This window comes from Panthera leo, chromosome A1 (assembly GCF_018350215.1).
Source record: "Panthera leo isolate Ple1 chromosome A1, P.leo_Ple1_pat1.1, whole genome shotgun sequence".
Classification (NCBI taxonomy): domain Eukaryota; kingdom Metazoa; phylum Chordata; class Mammalia; order Carnivora; family Felidae; genus Panthera; species Panthera leo.
In genome coordinates this window covers 192,246,953-192,266,596 of record NC_056679.1, presented here as the reverse complement: position 1 = coordinate 192,266,596, position 19,644 = coordinate 192,246,953, and the positions used below count along the sequence as shown (strand labels likewise).

General features: G+C 49.2%; 1 protein-coding gene across 3 annotated transcripts in view; it reads left to right on the top strand.

Annotated features, from left to right (window-relative positions):
* The window catches only part of LARP1 (La ribonucleoprotein 1, translational regulator), a 52,843-nt gene extending 39,227 nt beyond the window's left edge, over positions 1-13,616 (top strand). For all 3 annotated transcript variants that reach the window (XM_042948493.1, XM_042948492.1, XM_042948491.1), the window contains 11 exons: positions 444-618; positions 723-892; positions 2,758-3,150; positions 3,964-4,087; positions 4,211-4,416; positions 4,879-4,985; positions 5,870-6,021; positions 9,451-9,595; positions 11,147-11,256; positions 11,452-11,579; positions 13,095-13,616. In XM_042948493.1, the coding sequence (XP_042804427.1) occupies positions 444-618; positions 723-892; positions 2,758-3,150; positions 3,964-4,087; positions 4,211-4,416; positions 4,879-4,985; positions 5,870-6,021; positions 9,451-9,595; positions 11,147-11,256; positions 11,452-11,579; positions 13,095-13,304 (1,920 nt within the window). In that variant the 3' untranslated portion in view covers positions 13,305-13,616. The remainder of the gene's footprint in view (positions 1-443; positions 619-722; positions 893-2,757; positions 3,151-3,963; positions 4,088-4,210; positions 4,417-4,878; positions 4,986-5,869; positions 6,022-9,450; positions 9,596-11,146; positions 11,257-11,451; positions 11,580-13,094) is intronic.
* Positions 13,617-19,644: the final 6,028 nt, after the last annotated feature.

Below are 19,644 nucleotides of genomic sequence, written 5' to 3'. Positions count from 1 at the left end.
CTTATTTACAGTTGCATATATATCTTTTCGTGTATTTGCCAGCGTATCTTTGGTATAGATTTCTAGAAGTGAGAAGCCTGCACTAAAGGGCAAATTGCCGGATTCCTTTTCTCCAGAGGTTGGCCTTTGCATTCTCACCAGCAGAATAGGAGAGTGCCTCTTTCCCCAAACTGTCTGTGCCAGTATTTCTCTGGGGGCAGATTCCTGGATGCAGAATGGCAAGGTCAGGGGGCAGGTGGGTTTTTCATGTTGGTACCCTCCTACAAGTTTGCACAGCTCCTTTGCCCACCAGCTGTGGAAGATGGTGCCAGTTTTCTTATACCCCTGCCAGCACCAGACTCCTGCCTGAGCTCATGGGGCCCAGTCCTTCATCTGCCAGCTTCCAAAAATCTCATTCTGTCCAAGTCTTTTCTCTGCATCGTCTCCCTCCTTCTCTCCTGCAGGCCCTAAAGGACAGCAAGGTGGTGGAGATCGTTGATGAGAAAGTGCGCAGGAGGGAGGAGCCGGAGAAGTGGCCTCTTCCTGGTCCCCCAATAGTGGATTATTCCCAGACCGATTTCTCCCAGCTTCTCAACTGCCCTGAGTTTGTGCCCCGTCAGCACTACCAGAAGGAGACAGGTAGGTACTGCAGACCTGTAGGTGCCTTCCTGTTGTCCTTGTCGCCCAGCCAGCTGGCATCAAGAGGACTAGAAGGTTGAGGGTCTCACCTTTCCACCCTTCAGAGTCTGCACCTGGTTCTCCCCGCGCAGTCACCCCAGTGCCAACCAAAACAGAGGAGGTCAGCAACCTGAAGACACTGCCCAAGGGCCTGTCTGCCAGCCTGCCTGACCTGGATTCTGAGAACTGGATTGAAGTGAAGAAGAGGCCGCGGCCGTCCCCAGCACGACCCAAGGTGTGTGGGACGTGGGCTGGAGCATGGAGAGGGGATATCGCCTGGGTACAGGGCTCTGAGGGGCTAGCTGGCAGGCTGGGTGGCTCAAGGTGGCGATGTGACCTGAGGTCAGCAGTGACTGCAGGAAAGCTGGTAGGACTGTTTCCCTTTCCAGTGAGGACCACTGCTCAGGATAGCCCTAGCTGAGTGGGATTTTCCATGGGAAGAAATCATACAGCCCCTGGCAGCAGTGTCCCAGGTTTCTTGATGTTTGGCTCTTATTTTTGACCCATCTAAATTTGCTGGGGCTGCTTTAATGCCCAGGTGTGTCCTCATTGTCCCCTGTATAAGCCCCTCAGGCCCTCTGAAGAGGGAAGGGAGAGGAAACAGACCCACGGCCTGGATGTAGCGTTAGTCTAGACTAGAGCACCAGTCTCCTGTCACCGATGGCTGTTGACCTTGGGCAGCTCGTTTAATATCTCAAGTTTTTAGTGTTCCCATCTTCACATGAAAGAAAGGAGGGCTTAGACTGCTCTAGAAATTATAAAGCAATATGCCAGTAGTGTGCATTAAGTCCACTGTTAGAGAACGGTTTCCATTTCCGACTAAAATGAGTGCCCCCTTTCCAGAAGCGGATGTGTGCTCTGTCCCATCCCCCACCTCCTCTTAAAGATCTCTTTGGTCTGAGGCTTGTAAGGAGGCTTCATAGATGACCTTGGACTTTGGGGTCTGAAATTCTGTGCCCCCTTTTCCATTGTGCCACTGTGACTGTCTCCCTTGTCGCCCTCTTGTTCAAACCCCAACTTCCCTATCTCTTCTGGCTGTGATCCTTTGACCACAGAGTGTCAGGGATCAGGCCGGAGTCCTGAGGACCTTTAGGAGGTCCAGGCTTCCAGACTGTGAAGGCTTTGGAAAGACAGGCAGGCTTAGCCCCCATTCCAGAGCAGAGCCCCACTCGCACCTGGCCTATTTGAACCTTAAAATCGAGTAGGTTTGGAGTTTACATGGGAAGCTTTTTGCAAAGCATGGAATTGACTTTTTGGATATAGATTATGAGGTAGACAAATGCTTCTGCACCAAAGTCTCAGATAAATTCAGTCTAGCAACGGTCTGAAATATTTTGCTGAAAGCACCTTGTTGTCTCTTGCATCTGGAACATGCTGTTCTTCCTGCCTAGCACACTCTTGGTCCCTGCCTTCACCTGGGTTACTTACACTCATCCTTCAGTAATTACAGCTCCCCGGAAGCGTTCCCTGACTGTCCCCGCCTCTAGTTCGTTAATAAGTGCTTCTCCCTATGTACTCCACAAATTCTATTTATAGTTAGTCTTTACCAATACCACATTACACTTGGCTGGCTGGTTGTTTGACTTTTTCTCCCACTAAACTGTGAGCTCCTGAAGTTCAAGAATTGTGTCTTGTTCATTATTCTGCTTTTAGGTTCTTCATTCAGGGCCTGGTGCCAGTGGGTGCTTGCTCACTCATCAGATAGTTGAACATCTGCTGTTGCTAGGTCCCAGTCTAGGTACTGGGGATATGATGAAAAGCAAGGCAGCTGTGGCCCTTGCCTCATGAAGCTTCCGTTTTCTTAGATTTTGGATAGGTGGAACAGATGGATCAACCTGTTGAACTTCTGCTGTGTGCTCACTCCCAGGCTAGGTAAATGAGAGCACAGGTGGCTGCAGGGAACTTGTCACCTCATTGTTTATGAGTGACTGTGTTGTGAGCCGGGAGAGAAGAAACCTGGAGTCCTAGGGGACTGGCTCCAAAGCTGACAGCTGCAGCTTGGTGGCATGGCCAGTGCCTCTCTCTTCGGCGGACAGCTACAGAGGCCGGTCCGAGGGCGCCCTGGTGATTCCCTCTCCCCTTGGTCTGTCCCCATTTTAGAAGTCCGAGGAGCCTAGGTTCCTCCACCCGACCTCTCTGCCTCCGCAGCTGCCCGCTCAGCAGCTGACGTCCAAGGAGCAGGATGAGCAAGAGGAACTGGATTTCCTGTTTGACGAGGAGATGGAGCAGATGGATGGGAGGAAGAACACCTTCACCGCCTGGTCTGATGAGGACTCTGACTATGAGATCGATGACCGGGATGTCAACAAGATCCTCATCGTCACCCAGACGCCACCTTACATGCGCCGGCACCCCGGGGGGGACCGCACTGGCAACCACACCTCTCGTGCCAAGATGAGCGCCGAGCTGGCCAAGGTCATTAACGACGGGCTCTTCTACTACGAGCAGGACCTGTGGACTGAGAAGTTCGAACCTGAGTATTCCCAGATCAAGGTGAGGCTCAGACACGGCACTGGGGGTGGAGCCTGGGGTACCTGTAGCGTGTGGGACAGGGGAAGGCTGATGAGCGGTGTGGCCTTGGGCACAGAGCCTCAGTTGTCCTCGTGTATGGAAAGGGGGTGGTGATGGATGCCCTGCTGGGGCATTCGGTGAGAAGAGACACGTAAACACTTTGTAAGCTGTGCCAGAGCAGGAGATGACTGTTGTGCCAGCTGAGCATTGCGTTTAAGGTTGTAACAGTCGGCCAGATGCCAGTGGGGAAGAGAATGAAGATTCGATTGGCACTTCTAGTCTCAAATATTTAGGCCCATATAAAAGTTTAAAGGCCTTTTAAGGCACTTGTTTTGAGTAGAGAAGATAGAGAAAAGACAGGCTTTTTAAAAATCACTGTTGCCCGGAAACAGTCAAAACTTTCTGTAGGTTTTTACAGAGCGACTGTGTGTGGTGGTAGGTGGGCCTGAGGGGAGCCTGTGGAGCAGGTAGCGGTGTGTTTGGTGGAGGTGAGGAGACAGTGGTGAGAAGCAGGTCGGGGGTCTGCAGTGAGTTCCGGGGAGCTGAAGTCCTCGTCTCGGTCTTGCCGTAGAGAGGGCCGGGCGGGCCCTAACCCCTTCTGGGTGGGCACGCTCGTGCCCTGGTAACTGGGGGTGGGGAGTGGGGAGGCTGCCGCTGAGAGCCTGGGGACCAGAATTCCACGTATGTGGACGTGGGAACTGCCCTTTGCAACTTCCTGCAGGTCCCAATTCCTAAACAGGCTGGGGCAGTCTTCTTACTAACCTCTTCTCCCCACCCATCTTGTATCCTCTGCAGCAAGAAGTTGAGAACTTCAAGAAAGTCAACATGATCAGTCGGGAGCAGTTTGACACACTAACCCCAGAGCCCCCCGTGGATCCCAACCAGGAGGTCCCTCCTGGGCCACCCCGCTTCCAGCAAGGTGAGAGGTGACACCTGGAACCCTGGCCTGGGTGGGAAGGTCTGCAGCCCTTCAACGGGGAGCCTTCCAGGGACAGACGGTCACAGGCCTACCCCTGCTTACTGGCCTGCTCTGCCTCTGCAGTTCCCACTGATGCCCTGGCCAACAAATTGTTTGGTGCTCCTGAGCCTTCCACCATCGCCCGTTCTCTACCAACCACTGTCCCGGAGTCGCCAAACTACCGCAACGCCAGGACCCCCCGCACTCCCCGGACACCACAGCTCAAAGACTCAAGTCAGACATCACGGTTTTACCCAGTAGTGAAAGAAGGACGGACACTAGACGCCAAGGTGAGGCTCTTCTGCCGGGCTGCTAAGAGTCTTGGGCTCACTTCACCTCTTTCCCGTGCTTTGCTTTTTACCCTTGCTTAAGCCAGGAGACTGCCAGATCCCAGACCTGCTCTGTATTCTTAGGCAGCTGGGCCCCCCCCCCCCCCCCCAGGATCAAGTGGCCACATCTGAAGAAGGGACCAGGTGTGGGAGTGGTGATTCCATGTAGCCAGGATAAGGCCTCAGGAAGATGGACCAGGAGTGGGTCCTTAGGGCTCCCAAGCCTCAATTTCCTCACCTGTGAAATAGGCATACCAGTTCCTGACTCATAACTGTGGACATCGTGTGAGAGAATAGATATGAAAATGCTTTGTAAATTGTGAAATAACTCACACACATGAGAGGTCTTGGTCCTACAAGTGCTTGGTGCTCCTAGATTTCTGTGAGTGCGATTAATAACAAATTCTGGACTGGCCTTTGCAGATGCCTCGGAAAAGGAAGACAAGACACAGCTCGAACCCGCCCCTGGAGAGTCATGTGGGCTGGGTGATGGATTCCCGTGAGCACAGGCCCCGGACTGCTTCCATCAGGTGCCAGGGCAGTGGGGAGGAGAGATGAGGCCGACTGCAGGATGGGTGGGAAAGCCAAGCAGCTGATGGGACCAGGAAGAACGAACCTCTTCGGTCTGTAAATTAAAGAAAGGGACCGTTAATCTAAATCCAAAAATCTGGAGGAGTCTAGAGAACTTAATCCAGAGCCTGGGAAGATTTTCCTAAAGAAGTGGTGTTGCATCTACACGGGACCAGAGTGTCTTCAGAGAGAGAATGTTTGTGAATGATTTCAAAAGTGTGTATCTGCTGCCTGCCCCAGGATGGGGCGGTCATTAAATAAAAATACAGATTCGTGGGCCCTGCCCTCGATCTACTGATTCAGCTTCTGGGGGTAGGGTTTAGGTGGCTTCCCCCATCCCCCAACCCCCAGCCCCAGGAAAATTGTCCCAGTGTTCTCTGTTCAAGAGCAAGGTTTGGAAGCCATTGACCTATATATGCACTCTACTCCCTGCAAAGATGGCACAGACTGAGAATGGTCATGGTTTTAAAGAAAACATATAGATGGATTAACCCATAATAGCTTATCAAAGAAAGTTGAATGTGGACTCTGGATAAATAAATGCTTAGAAGCTCAGGTTTGGGCATTGTGCCGATCTGGGATGTTAAACAGCCCCGTGACTCAGGACAAGTCTCCCAGTCTCTGTAAGCCTCACTGACGGCTTTGTAAAACACACCAAAGGTCTGTGCAAAGAGTGATTTGGGCCCGTGGATGTAAGTTAAGGACCTAGCACAGTACTTGGGTCTCTTTGCTGCCCTATGAGAAGCTAGATCTTGGCTGATGGAAGGACCAGAGGGGCCCCTCCTAAACTGATGGCTAGCTGCTCCAGGGAACCTGGTGACATTGTCTCTTTCCTGACCTCTAGTTCCAGCCCCTCAGAAGGGACACCTGCAGTTGGCAGCTATGGCTGTACCCCTCAGTCATTGCCCAAGTTCCAGCATCCTTCCCACGAGCTGCTCAAGGAAAATGGCTTCACACAACACGTCTACCACAAGTATCGTAGGCGCTGCCTTAACGGTAAGAAGCACAGGGGCAGAGGGGCTGAGCCTCTGGGTCCACTACTTAGATCTGAGTGTAAGGGTGGTGGAGCAGGTGATTGTTTTCTCTGACCTTAGATCAAAAAGTGACACGACATTGCAACAAGAAGGATTGGAGCTAGACTCAGGCCATGTAGTTGGGAATACAGAAAGCTAAAAGAATCTGCTACTCAGAATATTTTGTTCCTTGATCTTCCTCTACGGATAATAAAAAAGATATCAAAAGTTTACCTTTTTTTACATTTTTTACATTTTTTTACATTTTTAAGTGGTTGTGAAGAAGAAAGAGAACTTTTGACAGAGACAATATCTGGCCTATAAAGCCTAAAACATTTACTCTCTGGCCTTTTGTGGGAAAGAGTTTGCTGACCCCTGCTCTAGAAGATGGTATAGGGAAATAAGCTTTCTAGATACTCTCATGTGTTTCTTTTTATCACAGAATGAGATTTTATTTTATTTTATTTTATTTAAAAAAAATTTTTTTTACATTGATTTATTTTTGATAGAGGTAGAGCACAAGTGGGGGAGGGGCAGAGAGAGAAGGAGACACAGAATCCGAAGCAGGCTCCAGGCTCCGAGCTGTCAGCACAGAGCCCAATGCGCGGCTCGAACTCACAAACCGCGAGATCATGACCTGAGCCGAAGTCGGAGGCTTAACTGACTGAGCCACCCAGGTGCCATGAGATTTTTTTTTTTTTTTATTTTTTTATTTTTTAGAGAGCGAGTGAGTGGGGGAGAGGGGCAGAGGAGGGAGAGAGAGAATTTTAAACAGACTCCATGCTCAGAACAGAGCCCATTGCAGGGCTTGATCTCACAAACCCCGGGGATCATGACCTGAGCTGAAATCTGGAGTTGAAGGCTCAACCGACTGAGCCACCTGGCTCCTGAAATGTCTTTTAACTATAGATTTCTGTCAGGTTGGCTGTAAAGATGCTCAAAAGCAATCTTCCCCACCCCCCCCCCAATTTTTTTTTAGAGAGAACAGTGGGAGGGGCAGAGAGAGGGGAAGAGAGAATCCCAAATAGTCTCTGTGCTATGAGCACAGAGCCTGACGCAGGGCTCGATCCCACGAACCATGAGATCATGACCTAAGTTGAAAGAAATCAAGAGTCAAGACGCTCAACCGACTGAGCCACCCAGGGGCCCCACAGAAGCAATCTTTAAAAATTTTCTTTTTAATGTTTGTTTATTTTTTGAGAGAGGCAGAGTGTGAGTGGGGAGGGGCAGAGAGAGAGGAGACACAGAATCTGAAGCAGGCTCCAGGCTCTGAGCTGTCAGCACAGAGCCCGACCTGGGGCTCGAACCCACAAGCTGTGAGATCATGACCTGAGCCGAAGTCAGACACTCAACTGACTGAGCCCTAGGCAACCCCCCACAGAAGCAGTCTTAATGCTCCCTTGTATTAATTTGCCTCACCTCTTTTCATTTAGCAAAACATGGCTGCTAAGTGCTTCTTTCGTCTGCCTTACTTCCCTCTGCGTTTGTGTATGACAGTTTTATTGAGATAGGATTCACATACTATACAGTTTACCCATTTAAAGTGAAAGGTGCTGTGACTTTTAGTATATTCAGGAGTTGCACGTCCATCAGCAGAATCGATTTTAGAACGTTTTCGTTACCCCAGAAAGAAACCCTGTGCCCCTGACCAGTCATTTCCCATCCCCGCCCCCACAGCTCCTTCCGGGCCTGCACAACCACCAGTCTGAATGGTTTGCCTTTTGTGGGCTTTTTGTATAGATAGAATCCTGTATCACACCATTCTTTGTGACTGGTTTCTTCCCTTAGCATACTGTTGTCACATTTCATCTATATTGTAGCATGGTGTCGGTACTTTATTCCTTTTCCTTGCCAGATAATATTCTATTATTATGGGTATGGCCTGTTCTGTTTATTTGTTTGTCAGATGATGGACATTTGGATTGCCACTTTTTGTCTGTCATGAATAGTGCTGCTGTGAATATTCGTGTACAAGTTTTTGTGTGGACATAGGTTTTCATTTAGCTTGGATAGAAGAGCGGAATTGCAGGGTCATATGATAGCTATGTTTAAACCTTTGGAGGAATCGTGAGACTGTTTGCCAAAGTGGGGGCACCATGTTTTCGTTCCTGACAGCAGTATATAGGGCTTCTGGTTGCTCCAATCCTCCCAGCACTTGGTATTGTCTGTCTTTTTTATTACAGCCGTCTTCATAGGCTTGAAGTGATAAGTGATACCTCCTTACGGTTTTGATTTGCATTTTCCTGGAAGCCATAACGTTGAAAATTTTTTTCATGTGTTTATCGGCCCTTTGTATACCTTTGGAGAAATGTCTATTCAGATCCTTTGCCTATTTTTTGACTATTATTTGCCTTTATTAACAAGTTATAAGAGTTTTTTATAGATTCTAGGTACAAGTCTCTTACCAGATTCATGAGTTGTAAATACTTTCTCCCCACCCTGTGGGTTGATTTTTCATGTTGTTGATAGTGTTCTTTGAAGCACAGAGGTTTTTAGTCTCTCTCTTTTTTTTTTTAATTTATTGAGAGAGTGTGCATGCACACGAGTGGGGGAGGAGGAGAGGGAGAGGAAGACAGATTATTAAGCAGTCTCCGTGATCAGTGCAGAGCCAGAAACGAGGCTCGATTTCATCATGACCGTGAGATCATGACCTGAGACAAAGTCAAGAGTCAGACGCTTAACCAACTGAGCCATCCAGGCACCCCAGGTTTTTAGTTTTTAGTTTTTAATTTTTTTTAATGTTTTATTTATTTTTGAGAGAGAGAGAAAGAGCCAGAGTGTGAGTCAGGGAGGGGCAGAGAGGAAGACACAAAATCTGTAGCAGGCCCCAGGCTCTAAGCTGTCAGCACAGAACCTGACACAGGGCTCGAACCCAGAAACCATGAGAGCATGAACTAGTCGAAGTCGGATGGATGCTTAACCGACTCAGCCACCCAGGTGCCCTTTTAGTTTTTTTAATGATACTAAATTTATCTATTCTTCTGTTGCTTGTGCTTTGGTATTGTGTATTTTTAATGGTACCATTTTGTAATTGTTGGATTCCTAAAATAATTGTTGGTGATGACTAATCAGTGTAATTTGTTGGATTGTCAGATTATTTGTTCATGCTTTTCCTTATTCTGACTACACTTGAGAGCAGTAGCATTTGAGATGAAGAGCTAGACCAGGCTGGCCTGATTTAGAAGCTGATGCCACCTGCTTGTGGCGAGGCTCAGGCCCTGCTGCCAAGGCAGCAGGGCCTGACACGGAATAGCGCTTAATGACCGTCTCCTGAAAGACTGAAAGGACAGGGGATGAGCAAGGGAATTGGGGGGGACAGGAGAAAGGACCAAAGTCTGACCCCAGGAGCATTTGTCCCCTCAACACGGGCAGCCTGGCCCTGAAAGGTCTTTCCTCCTCTGTCCCCAATCAGAGCGGAAACGCTTGGGCATTGGCCAGTCTCAGGAGATGAACACTCTCTTCCGCTTCTGGTCCTTCTTCCTCCGAGATCACTTCAACAAAAAGATGTATGAGGAGTTTAAGCAGCTTGCTCTGGAGGATGCCAAAGAAGGCTACAGGTGAGCAGGATGTGAGGAGTGTGGCCGGGGGGGCGCTGCTGGCGGGTCTTGTGGGAGGTGAAGCGTTCCTGGTGGGTCTGCCTCCAGAGCTATAACCAGAAATCTGTTTTGCATACACATTTGCTTTATAAAAACATGAGTATTTTTGAATGAGTAATATGTTTACATGGTTCAAAATTCAAAGAGGACAGAGGTCATATAGTGAGAAGTCTCCTCAACCCTGTCCCCATGCCATCTAGTTGCTTTCTCCACAGATAGCCAGCATGGTCAGAATCCCGAGGGGCTTTCCTAAAAATATTTGCTTGTGTGAGCAAGGACATACCTATAGTCTCCCACCACCCTACTGTTGTTTACCCAAAGTATAGCTTCTATTAGATAATAATTTGTACCGTACTTTTTAATGTATTTAGATCATCACATGAATACCTTTTTGTATCTTACCATTTATAAGCATGAGCGTGTTTCCACGTTGTTAAAGTATTTAACTTTTAAAACTTTCTTACAGAAATTCTTACATACCTTTTGCTGAAAGTTTAGAAAATATAGATAAGATCATTTGAAAATTCCAACTCCCAGAGATAAGCATTGTTAATATATTTAAGTGTGTGGCCTTCTAGACTTTGTATGCATGGGTAGATGTAAAATTTACATATTTGTTTATAAAATGGGCCCATTCTGATGTAACACTTTGAAACCTGTCTTTTCCACTTGGTGATATATCATAAGCATCTCAGTATCCATCAGTGTGTATTTACATTATAATTTTTTTTAATGTTTTATTTTTGAGAGAGAGAGACAGAATGTGAGCAGGGGAGGGGCAGAGAGAGGGGGAAACACAAAATCTGAAACAGGCTCCAGCTGCTCTGAGCTGTCAGCACAGAGCCCGGAGCGGGGCTCGAACCCACGAACCATAAGATCATGACCTGAGCTGAAGTCAGACACTCAACTGACCGAGCCACTCAGGGGCCCCATACGTTATAATTTTTAATAGCTTATATTCTGTTGTACAGATTTACATTATTTTTCTTAACTGTCTCTTTAAGACATTTAAGTTTTGTTGAATAATGTTAATGAACAGTTTTGTACATCTGTAAAATAGAAACAATGTATTTTTGGTCACCTCCTTGACATGTTCCTAAAAGTAAAATTTCTGAAGTCAGATAAACAAACCTGCTAATTGACATGGTCACGTGACTTTGTGGAGAGCTCATCTCAGGGTATTGGCAAACTTGTTCTGTGATGGGACAGATAAGAAATATGTAAGGCTTTGCAGACATAGGGTCTCTGTCGCAACTACTCAGCTCTGCTCTTACAGCAATTGAATGTGGGCAGAGGGCTGTTGTTTGGCTGAAGTTTGCTGACCCCTGGCAAACCATAAACTGCTAGACCCACTTAGACTAACGTTAAATGTTAGCCTTCTTAAGGATTTTTTTACCATTTTTTCAATAATCCACGTGCTTAAACCATTTCCTCATTCATTTATTATGCAGGTGCAATCCAGTTTTACAAATAAACTGTGTCCTGATTTCACTGACTTGTGCTCTCCTACAGATATGGTTTGGAGTGCCTTTTTCGATACTACAGTTATGGCCTGGAAAAGAAGTTCCGGCTAGACATCTTCAAGGATTTTCAGGAAGAGACGGTGAAGGACTATGAAGCTGGTGAGAGCCAGAGTTGGACTCTGCAAGCCCCAGTCATCTAGGCCTTTTCTCCCTCCTCCCTCCCCGGGGCCACCTGGGTCTGGCTGTGTGTCAGTCACCTCACACCTCCCGCTCCCCTGAACCTCTTAATTCTCAACTCCTCACCAGCCCCGCTTCTCTCTACCTCTCTCCACCTCTGCCTCCTCTTTCCTGTAGGCCAGCTCTATGGGCTGGAGAAGTTCTGGGCCTTCTTGAAATATTCCAAAGCCAAAAATTTGGACATTGACCCCAAACTTCAAGAATACCTCGGCAAATTCCGACGTCTCGAAGACTTCCGAGTGGATGTGAGTGAAAGTCTCTTGTCTTTCTCACCCTCGTTGTCCTGGAAAGAAAACTGGACCAGAGGTCAGGATACCTGGGTTCTGGTCCCAGCTATGCCACTAGCCCAGAGACCCTTTTCCCCCATTTTGGCCTTAGTTTCTTTGCCTGTAAAATAGAGAGTGAGAAGTGGACACTGACAGCCAATTGAAGGGGATTATGCAAGTTGCTCCTCCCTCCTTCCCATGGTCCTATAGCTAAACCATCATAATGCTCTCTTTTATCTTAGTATGCCCTGGTTAGCCTGGGATGAGTGCCCTAGTAAACGTACTTGCTTTTTCTGGAAGAGGCCAGTTCCAACCCCGCACCAACACAACCCCTGTCTTCTTGGAGCGGGTGACTCAATGGTGACATCCAGTGGTGGGTCAGGGTTATTGCTACTGGGTATTATCAGGGAAGCGGTAGCTTTGAGTCATGGATGTCAGTCAGAGACTCCAGAAATGAGTGAGACTCGTTCTTTCAAAGACTTTATAATATAGTAGAGATGTACCAGTCATCTTATTCCCTTGAAACCTTTTAGCCAAAAGACAAATAGCAATAATAGTCCTCTCATCTATTAAAAAATTGCCATTAATTGAGTGATTACTGTGTCCCAGGAGCTGTGTTAGGCACTTGATATTGACCTCATTTTAATCTTTATAATGTGGTGAAGGAGGCAGAGTTCATTGTTACAGTTGCTGTACCCGTGGATAAATGGAAACCCGTAGCCACCCAGTTAGATAGTGGCAGTGCCCTTCAGGCCTCCCAGTATAAAGATGAATCTGTTGTTTTCTGTCCTTAAGCACTTCCTCCTCTGGGGGTTGGAGGGGCATGTGTGCAGAGAAGCCTTGCAGTGGGAAGACCTGTGGAAGTGGGACTAGAAGGGCTCAGCTTTGACCCTCAGAAAGGGAAGGAAATGTCCTTGAGGTCACCAGACCTTTGGCAGCAGTAAGGCCAGACTGGATCATGATCTCTTAGATCAGTGTCCTCTTTCTGGCCTGGAAGGGGATAAGGCAGAGCCCAGGAGCATGTGGGCCTTCTGAGCTGAGACGTCTTAGCATATTGCATATTGCCACATTCCATGCATCATTGCCTGAGAAGCGATCCCTTCTCAGAGGAGAGCAGAAACTTGTGTGGGTGAAGGCCTGGGCTTCAGAGTTAGATAGATGGGCCTAGTCCTGCCTTGTCTCCACCAGTTATGTAATTTATGCAGCCCTGGGCAAATTATTTTTCTGTGCTTCACTTTCCTCATCTATAAAATGGGATGATTGTGTCTCCATCAAAGGGTGGTGTAGACTCCCTGAGTGGGTTCTTGTGCATAAAGTAGCATGGGTCTTTGGCATCTTGGCATGGAGATGTGCCTCATAAACTGGTAATTAGTTTTTAAGGTTATAACTGTTATCTGCATTTGGAGGTAAGAAGTCTCTAGAGAGCCAGCCATGGCAAGGAAAGGGGTATGGGTAGTGGCCCCTGGTCACCTGTGACTTCCTCCTCTGTTACAGCCCCCCATGGGTGAGGAGGGCAACCACAAACGACACCCAGTGGCGGCAGGAGGTGGCGGCGGTGAGGGCAGGAAGCGGTGCCCTTCCCAGTCTTCCAGCAGGCCCTCCACCATGATCAGCCAACCCCCCACACCACCCACTGGCCAGCCCGTCCGGGAAGATGCCAAATGGACAAGCCAGCACTCGGACACACAGACTTTGGGAAAGTGAAAAAGCCCCTTAGCCCTGGGGTTTTGGAGGGGGGGATGGGGGGTTGGGTAAGAGTCCATGGGGGTGCCCAGTCCCAGGAGAGGGGACAGAGAAGGGACAGGCCTAGAGTCATTAGCATGGGCCTTTGTGCTGAGTAGCAACATGTACACCATTTGGGCTATCAGAGGTACCCCTGGGCAGGAGCCTCCACACACCCCCTTCCCCCTCCTCTCTCCATGACTCTTCACATCCTAGCTTCTTCTAAGGGGGGAGGGAAAGGGGGGAGATTTTTTTTATATATATATATATATATATATATCAAGTTTTAAATTATTGATAGTTCGTCTGGATTACCAAAATCACTCTGCAGCCCTGCCCACGGCTGGTAAGCCGTAACCCTGGTTCCCACCCACAGCCTCCTCCTGCTCCCCCTCAACCAACTATGCAGCCCACAAGAAGGCCCTGTGGGCCCCATTGCCCAGCACTGTCCCATGGAAGGCTCTGGCAGCGTCCCTGGGCCCCACGAGCACCAGCCCCCTCATCATCTGGGGCTTACCATCACCATGTTCTCCCCCTGCTGTCCCCACCATGCCCTTCTGCCATGTTCTGGGAGAAGGAAACCAAAGGATCTAGAAGTGGGAGTGGGGGAAGGTTTCAGCCTCTCTCCACTCCCCTCTCCCTATGCCCCTTACTCCCCAGCCCAGAGAGACGCTGCTCATACCAGAAAAGACTATTGAAAGATGATTTATTTTATTTTTCTCTGACCTTTCCATCCTTGGAAAAATGGAAAAACAAAAAAAAAAAAACACAAAAAACAAAAAAAAAAAACAAAAAAAAAGACAAAATCGACCATAAAAGACCAAAAAAATAAATCAGAAAACCCCCACCTAATCCACAGAAAGTGATGTCTTTCCCCTGCCCTTGGATTTTGTTTTGTTTTGTTCTTGGAAATAATATTTTTTTAAAAGTTGCCTTATTGTGGAGCGGGAATCTGAAATACCCAAATGCCTGTTTTCCTCGGTGGAGTCAACTCGAAGAGCTCACACCTTCTCTGGATGTGCCTGGGCTGGATTGGCTAGAATCTTTCTCTGGACTGAGTTGCATGTACAGTGCCTCCTGCCTACAGGCAAGAGGGTTGGGGGCGGCTCAGATCAGAGCCTTGCCTGAAATACCCCTACTGTTGCATCGTTCGAAGCTGACGTCCTGTGTCTATACACTGCTGCCACTGTCGTGTCCTCGCTCTGCTTGCTGTTGCTTCACGACAGGCCCCGTCCTGCCGTGACACCCTTCATCTGCCCTCGGATCCCCAAGGCCAAGCGTGCTTCAAACTGTTGAAGAAGAGCATTGGCCTGGATCTGGGACACACTTGGCCTCAGCTTGACCGTCTCCCCAACCTCAAAGGGGAAAGGTGAACACCTGGCAGCTGAGGCTTGGAAATACGTTGCCCTGAAAGATCTGAGGCCTCGAGGAGGCTCTGTCTCATCAAAGGTGGAGAAGGATGCCATTCTCCCTGGGGTCTGGTGGGGTCTCCCCATCTTGCATCCCCCTTCTGCAAGCCATCTCTGCCCATCCTCCAACTGACCCTGCCTGGGAACGAGGGACAAGGAGGATTTGGGGGCTGGGGGGAATCCTGCCAGTTGGAGAAGCCCCGCGGCAGGAAGGTATATGTGGACATAGAGTATACCTGACTTCTCTTCTCCAGCCACTGACTGCTTGGGTTGGGCTGTGAGTGATAATGGACTGGCTGGAGTCTACTGGCATCCGAAGCTAGGGAGGGTGACCGAAGGACTGACCCACACAGACTGGGCTGTGTGTTGGGTGCGGGCGTGATGACATAGTCACCCCCAGTGTGGACCGGGCAGCACAGAGAAGTTGATGGTAGTGTTGCTCAGTTGCTGACACTTCATTGGCCCTCTTTTTAACTGTTTCCTCTGCTGGGCCTGAAGATTGGGAGTCGGAGACAGTATCCCAGGCTGGCAAGGGCTTGCCCTCTGTCACGGGCACCTCATTGCTTTCAGCCGGTGCCCTCTCCCACCTCTGCCCTCCCAGTGGTTATTGTGTGGGGAGCCCACCTCAGTTCCTGTTACCCAGTTGTCTCGAAAGCCAAGGATGAGTGTGTCTGGTCACTGCTCTAAAAGTGGGATCTGAGGCCTTTCCCTGCCCAGTCTGGTGCCTGCCCCCCGTTGTACCAGACACTGGACTCCTGCACCCCCTCCTCCTTCCCTTTATCCCCCTTCTTTGCTTCGGGTCGCTCAGCCCAGTACTGTATCCAGCACCATAGAACCTCAGTGTTTGTCCTCTGCTGGGTTTGGGGGCACAAGGAAGCCTTGGGGGTATGGGGAAAGGCTGTTCTTATCTTGAGTTTACTCCCAGGCCAGGGGGCTGCCATTCCCTCCCTGATCCTCCCACAGACACCCCAGAGGGAGGAAGCCCCTTTGGGGTGGGTAGGTGAGGACTTCATCTCAACGTAGGCTGAGGATGGGGGGGGAGAGGGCTTTTTTTTTTTTCTTTCTTTCTTTTTTTGTAACATGTTAGGAGTTAATGTTGCAAAGAGTAGTTTACATCTTCACTTTCTGAAGACACTTGAATTTAGGACCGACGTATCTGTGACAGGCATGCCGGGAGCGGCCAGAGCCATCAGGGTTGGCCGCTCCACACCCACCACCCTCCTGTGGGGGTCCAAGACCTGAGACACAAAGCAGCAGCCTGCCCAAACCCTTCTGCTCATCCTGTACCCTTCCACGATCGGTCCATACCAGGACGACCTTTGGGCATCAAACATCACAAGGTCTGTGTGCCTCAGCCCTGCTAAGGGGCCGGTTTCTTTCGCCCTCTCCTGAATCTGGGAGCAGATGCACTACCAGAAGAGAGGGGCTGCCTGGGCCTGCCCCAGCCTGGACCCCCGGGGCTCAGGTCCAGGTGCCGAGCCCCCATGTCAAAGTTGTTAACGTTTTTGTTTTGTTCCATTGTAGCTCTTTTTTTTTTCCCCTTTCCTGATGATTGATTTTACAAAAGAAAGTAAGCTGCTCAGAAGGCCCTAGAAGTGGGGAGGAGGGGCAAGGAAGACGAGCTAGGGCGGGTGAGGGTGTTTTTTTGCCAAAAAGCCTGGGTACAACGGTCTGGGTCATCTGGTGCCCTCCTGAGTGGGACCCCAAAGTGTATCCTGTCTGGAAGGGTCCCTGGATTTATTTGCCCCAGCCCCCGCCCTCTCCTTCAGCCATGTTGATGGCAGAGGCAGAGAAGATCAGAACTTATAGCCCATTTCTCACTGGAGAGGAAAACTTGTCATCTGGCTTTGCGGAGAAGGTTCCACCTTATGCTCATAGTACATTATCTTTACCATGTGCTAGGATATCACATTTAAAAGGACAAAAAAAAAAATGTAAAATACTTGAATGAGCTTGTATTATAACATTAATATTATTGAGAATATCTGCTTTCCAGGCTGAAGTGATTCATTCATTATTCTAGTCCTGCTTTAGTCCTTTGTAATTTGTGGTAATTATGCTTTTCTTTTTAATACAAAAAAAATGTATAAAAATAAAAACTTGAAAAGGCAAAGTACTGGCTGGTCTCCCATCTGGGGTACAGCTGTTGAGGGATGGAGCCTGGTTAGGGCCCCCTCAGATCCAGGGGAACCCTGCACTCAGGATGTGTACATGAAAGCTTTGCAGGGCTCTGCCATTGGGCTTTTGGGGAATCTGCCCAGGGAATGGGCTCCAGAGGCTGCTAGTGAATACATCCAGGAATGTATTCATCCAGGAATTTCTCCGTGGTTTTGAGAGCGTCTGCCAGCCTGGAATTCACGTCCACCATGTGTCTTAAAACATGGCAGCTATAGCCAGTGCTAGAGAACAGAGAGATGCCAGTCCAACAGAATCCCAGGGTTTCTGCCCACTTGTCCCACTCTCAGGATTTCCATCCTCTGGCTGTGGCCTGGCATCTTGTAAGGAGATCACTAGGAAGGTTGCCGTGATTCCCTGTGGAGGGTCAACACAGCCCCTCTCTGAACAGACATCCCTGCCAGAGTAGAGGAGAAACAGGTCAACACTCTGGCCTTACAGGAATCCAGGTCAGCCACTGAGCCCGGAGGATTGAAGCTGGGAAAGGATGGAATGATGAACACACCCTAGCCTACTGAGGACTGGCCCCTGGGTTGTTGGTGGCTTTTCCCTGACTCTTGAGGCCAGGTGCTGGCAGCGGTAACATTCTCCGTGCCAGTCTGACCTACGTGTACATAAAACTAGAAGTGAGGCGTGTCCTTCCTTAACCATTAGTCTGACAGCTGTCTCCCATGCCTGGTGCTTGAGCATCCCGTCAGAAATGTTCTTCCAGAGAATTCCGCCATTCTTGAGGCGGGCAGTTACTTTAGAACCTCCAGTGGCCTTTGTAGAGTTTAGGAGTTGGGAACCAGGGCTTCTGCAGACTGACTTGGGGACAGGAAGACAGACCCACTTCACAGCCTGGTAGGGATGCTCATGAGGTTGGCCACCACCAGTTGTTTAATTGCACTGCAGTAGCTCCCAGATGCCATGCGATCAGTTCTGGAACTAGGCATGTAATGGAGAGGAAGAAACGGAAGCATCTACTGGCATTAAAAGGATCCCAGTTTATTTTCCATTCCTTTCACTTTCACATGATCTGCTAGGAATTTTGAGACCTCAGCCCTATATTTTTTTTTTCAATTTTTTAAATTTATTTTTTAAGTCTGTTTATTTTAAGGGAGAAAGCAAGCAGGGCAGGGGCGGGGGGGGCGGGGAGGAGGGAGAGAATCCAAGCAGAGTCCACACTGTCAGGCGCAGAGCCCACTGCAGGGCTCCAACTCCCAAACCATGAGATCATGGCCTGAGCCAAAATCGAGTCAGATGCTTAATCGGCTGAGCCACCAGGCACCTCGAGACCCCAGCCTTTTCTTAAGCCTCACTTGTTTACCAACCTGAGGGCCATTCTGTTTGCTGAAGGAGAGGATAGGGCTGGCACCCTCTGCCAGAGCCCAACCACCCGGCTGCCAAAAGGGATGAGACACCGACAGCCTCTTGCCCCTCGAAATCCAAAGACCTCAAAGGGGAAAAGAAATGCATCCATTCTTCCTCTTTCTCCACGCTCCTCATTCCCTACCCTTCTTAAGTGTACAGAAGATGGACTATTTTCTGTATGTTTACTTGTGTAGGAACAGGCTGCAGGAGCAGGCAAGCAGCCGTGAAAACGGACCATTGGTGCCGCAGAAGCTGTGCTGCAAGCTCAGGGCATGAAGTGTCCTGGAGAGCTGTCCTGGGGACAGAGCCAAACCCACCAAGGCCTGAGGAGGGCAGGTGGGGTTTGGAAGGCCAAGGAGGAAGCTGTAAGTGCCCAGTTGGTCCACTAGGCAGATTTCCAGTGGCAGGGCCGATAGGAAGGGATCTTAGATAGTTCTGCTTCAAGAGTTGGCCTTATCCAATGCTAACGTATTCTAAAACAATGGATGGTTTTCTTGATGGAAGAGAACTGAGAGTTCAGGAACAGACCCAAATATATGTAAGGACTGAGTAACAATATGGTGGCCTTGCAAGCCAAAGATTGGTCTTCAAATTGTTCTTGGGAGCCACAGGGCTCCTGGCAATGTCTGCTAAGGGAAGGCCGGGCTGGGGACTGCGGCAACCCAGGCAGCTCTGGTTTTGTTTCAGGTAAGTTTCATTTGAAATAAATGGTGTTGAGACAACTGGTTAATCATTTGGGCGGCGGGGGGGGGGGGGGGGGGGGGGGAGGTTCTGCCCTTTTTCAGCCATGTTTTTCTTTTTTTTTTTTAATGTTTATTTTTGAGAGAGGAGTGAGAGAGACAGCACGAGCAGGGGAGGGGCAGAGAGGGAGACACAGAATCTGATGCAGGGCTCAAACCCACAAGCCGTGAGATCATGAACTGAGCTGAAGTCAGACACCTAACCGACTGAGCCACCCAGGCGCCCCTCAGCCATGTTTTTCTTGCCTTCTCACTGGAGGAAGAGGGTTTCAGCCTCTTTGGTCCTACTTCAGGGAGGCTAATAAGGGGGCCTCAGGTGGGTGTCCCCAAAGGTCAGGAACTCTGACCCTTCCCTCAGTGGATAAAAGGGCCCCCAGCTTAGATCGACAGGGTTTAGCCTTTGGTTTCCGCATATGGCTGAAGGTAGGTGTCAGGGTCTGGTCTGCACCTCTTTGGTATCTCAGTTTTTTTTTTTTTTTAATTTTTTTTTTTTCAACGTTTTTTATTTATTTTTTTTGGGACAGAGAGAGACAGAGCATGAACGGGGGAGGGTCAGAGAGAGAGGGAGACACAGAATCAGAAACAGGCTCCAGGCTCCGAGCCATCAGCCCGGAGCCTGACGCGGGGCTCGAACTCACGGACCGC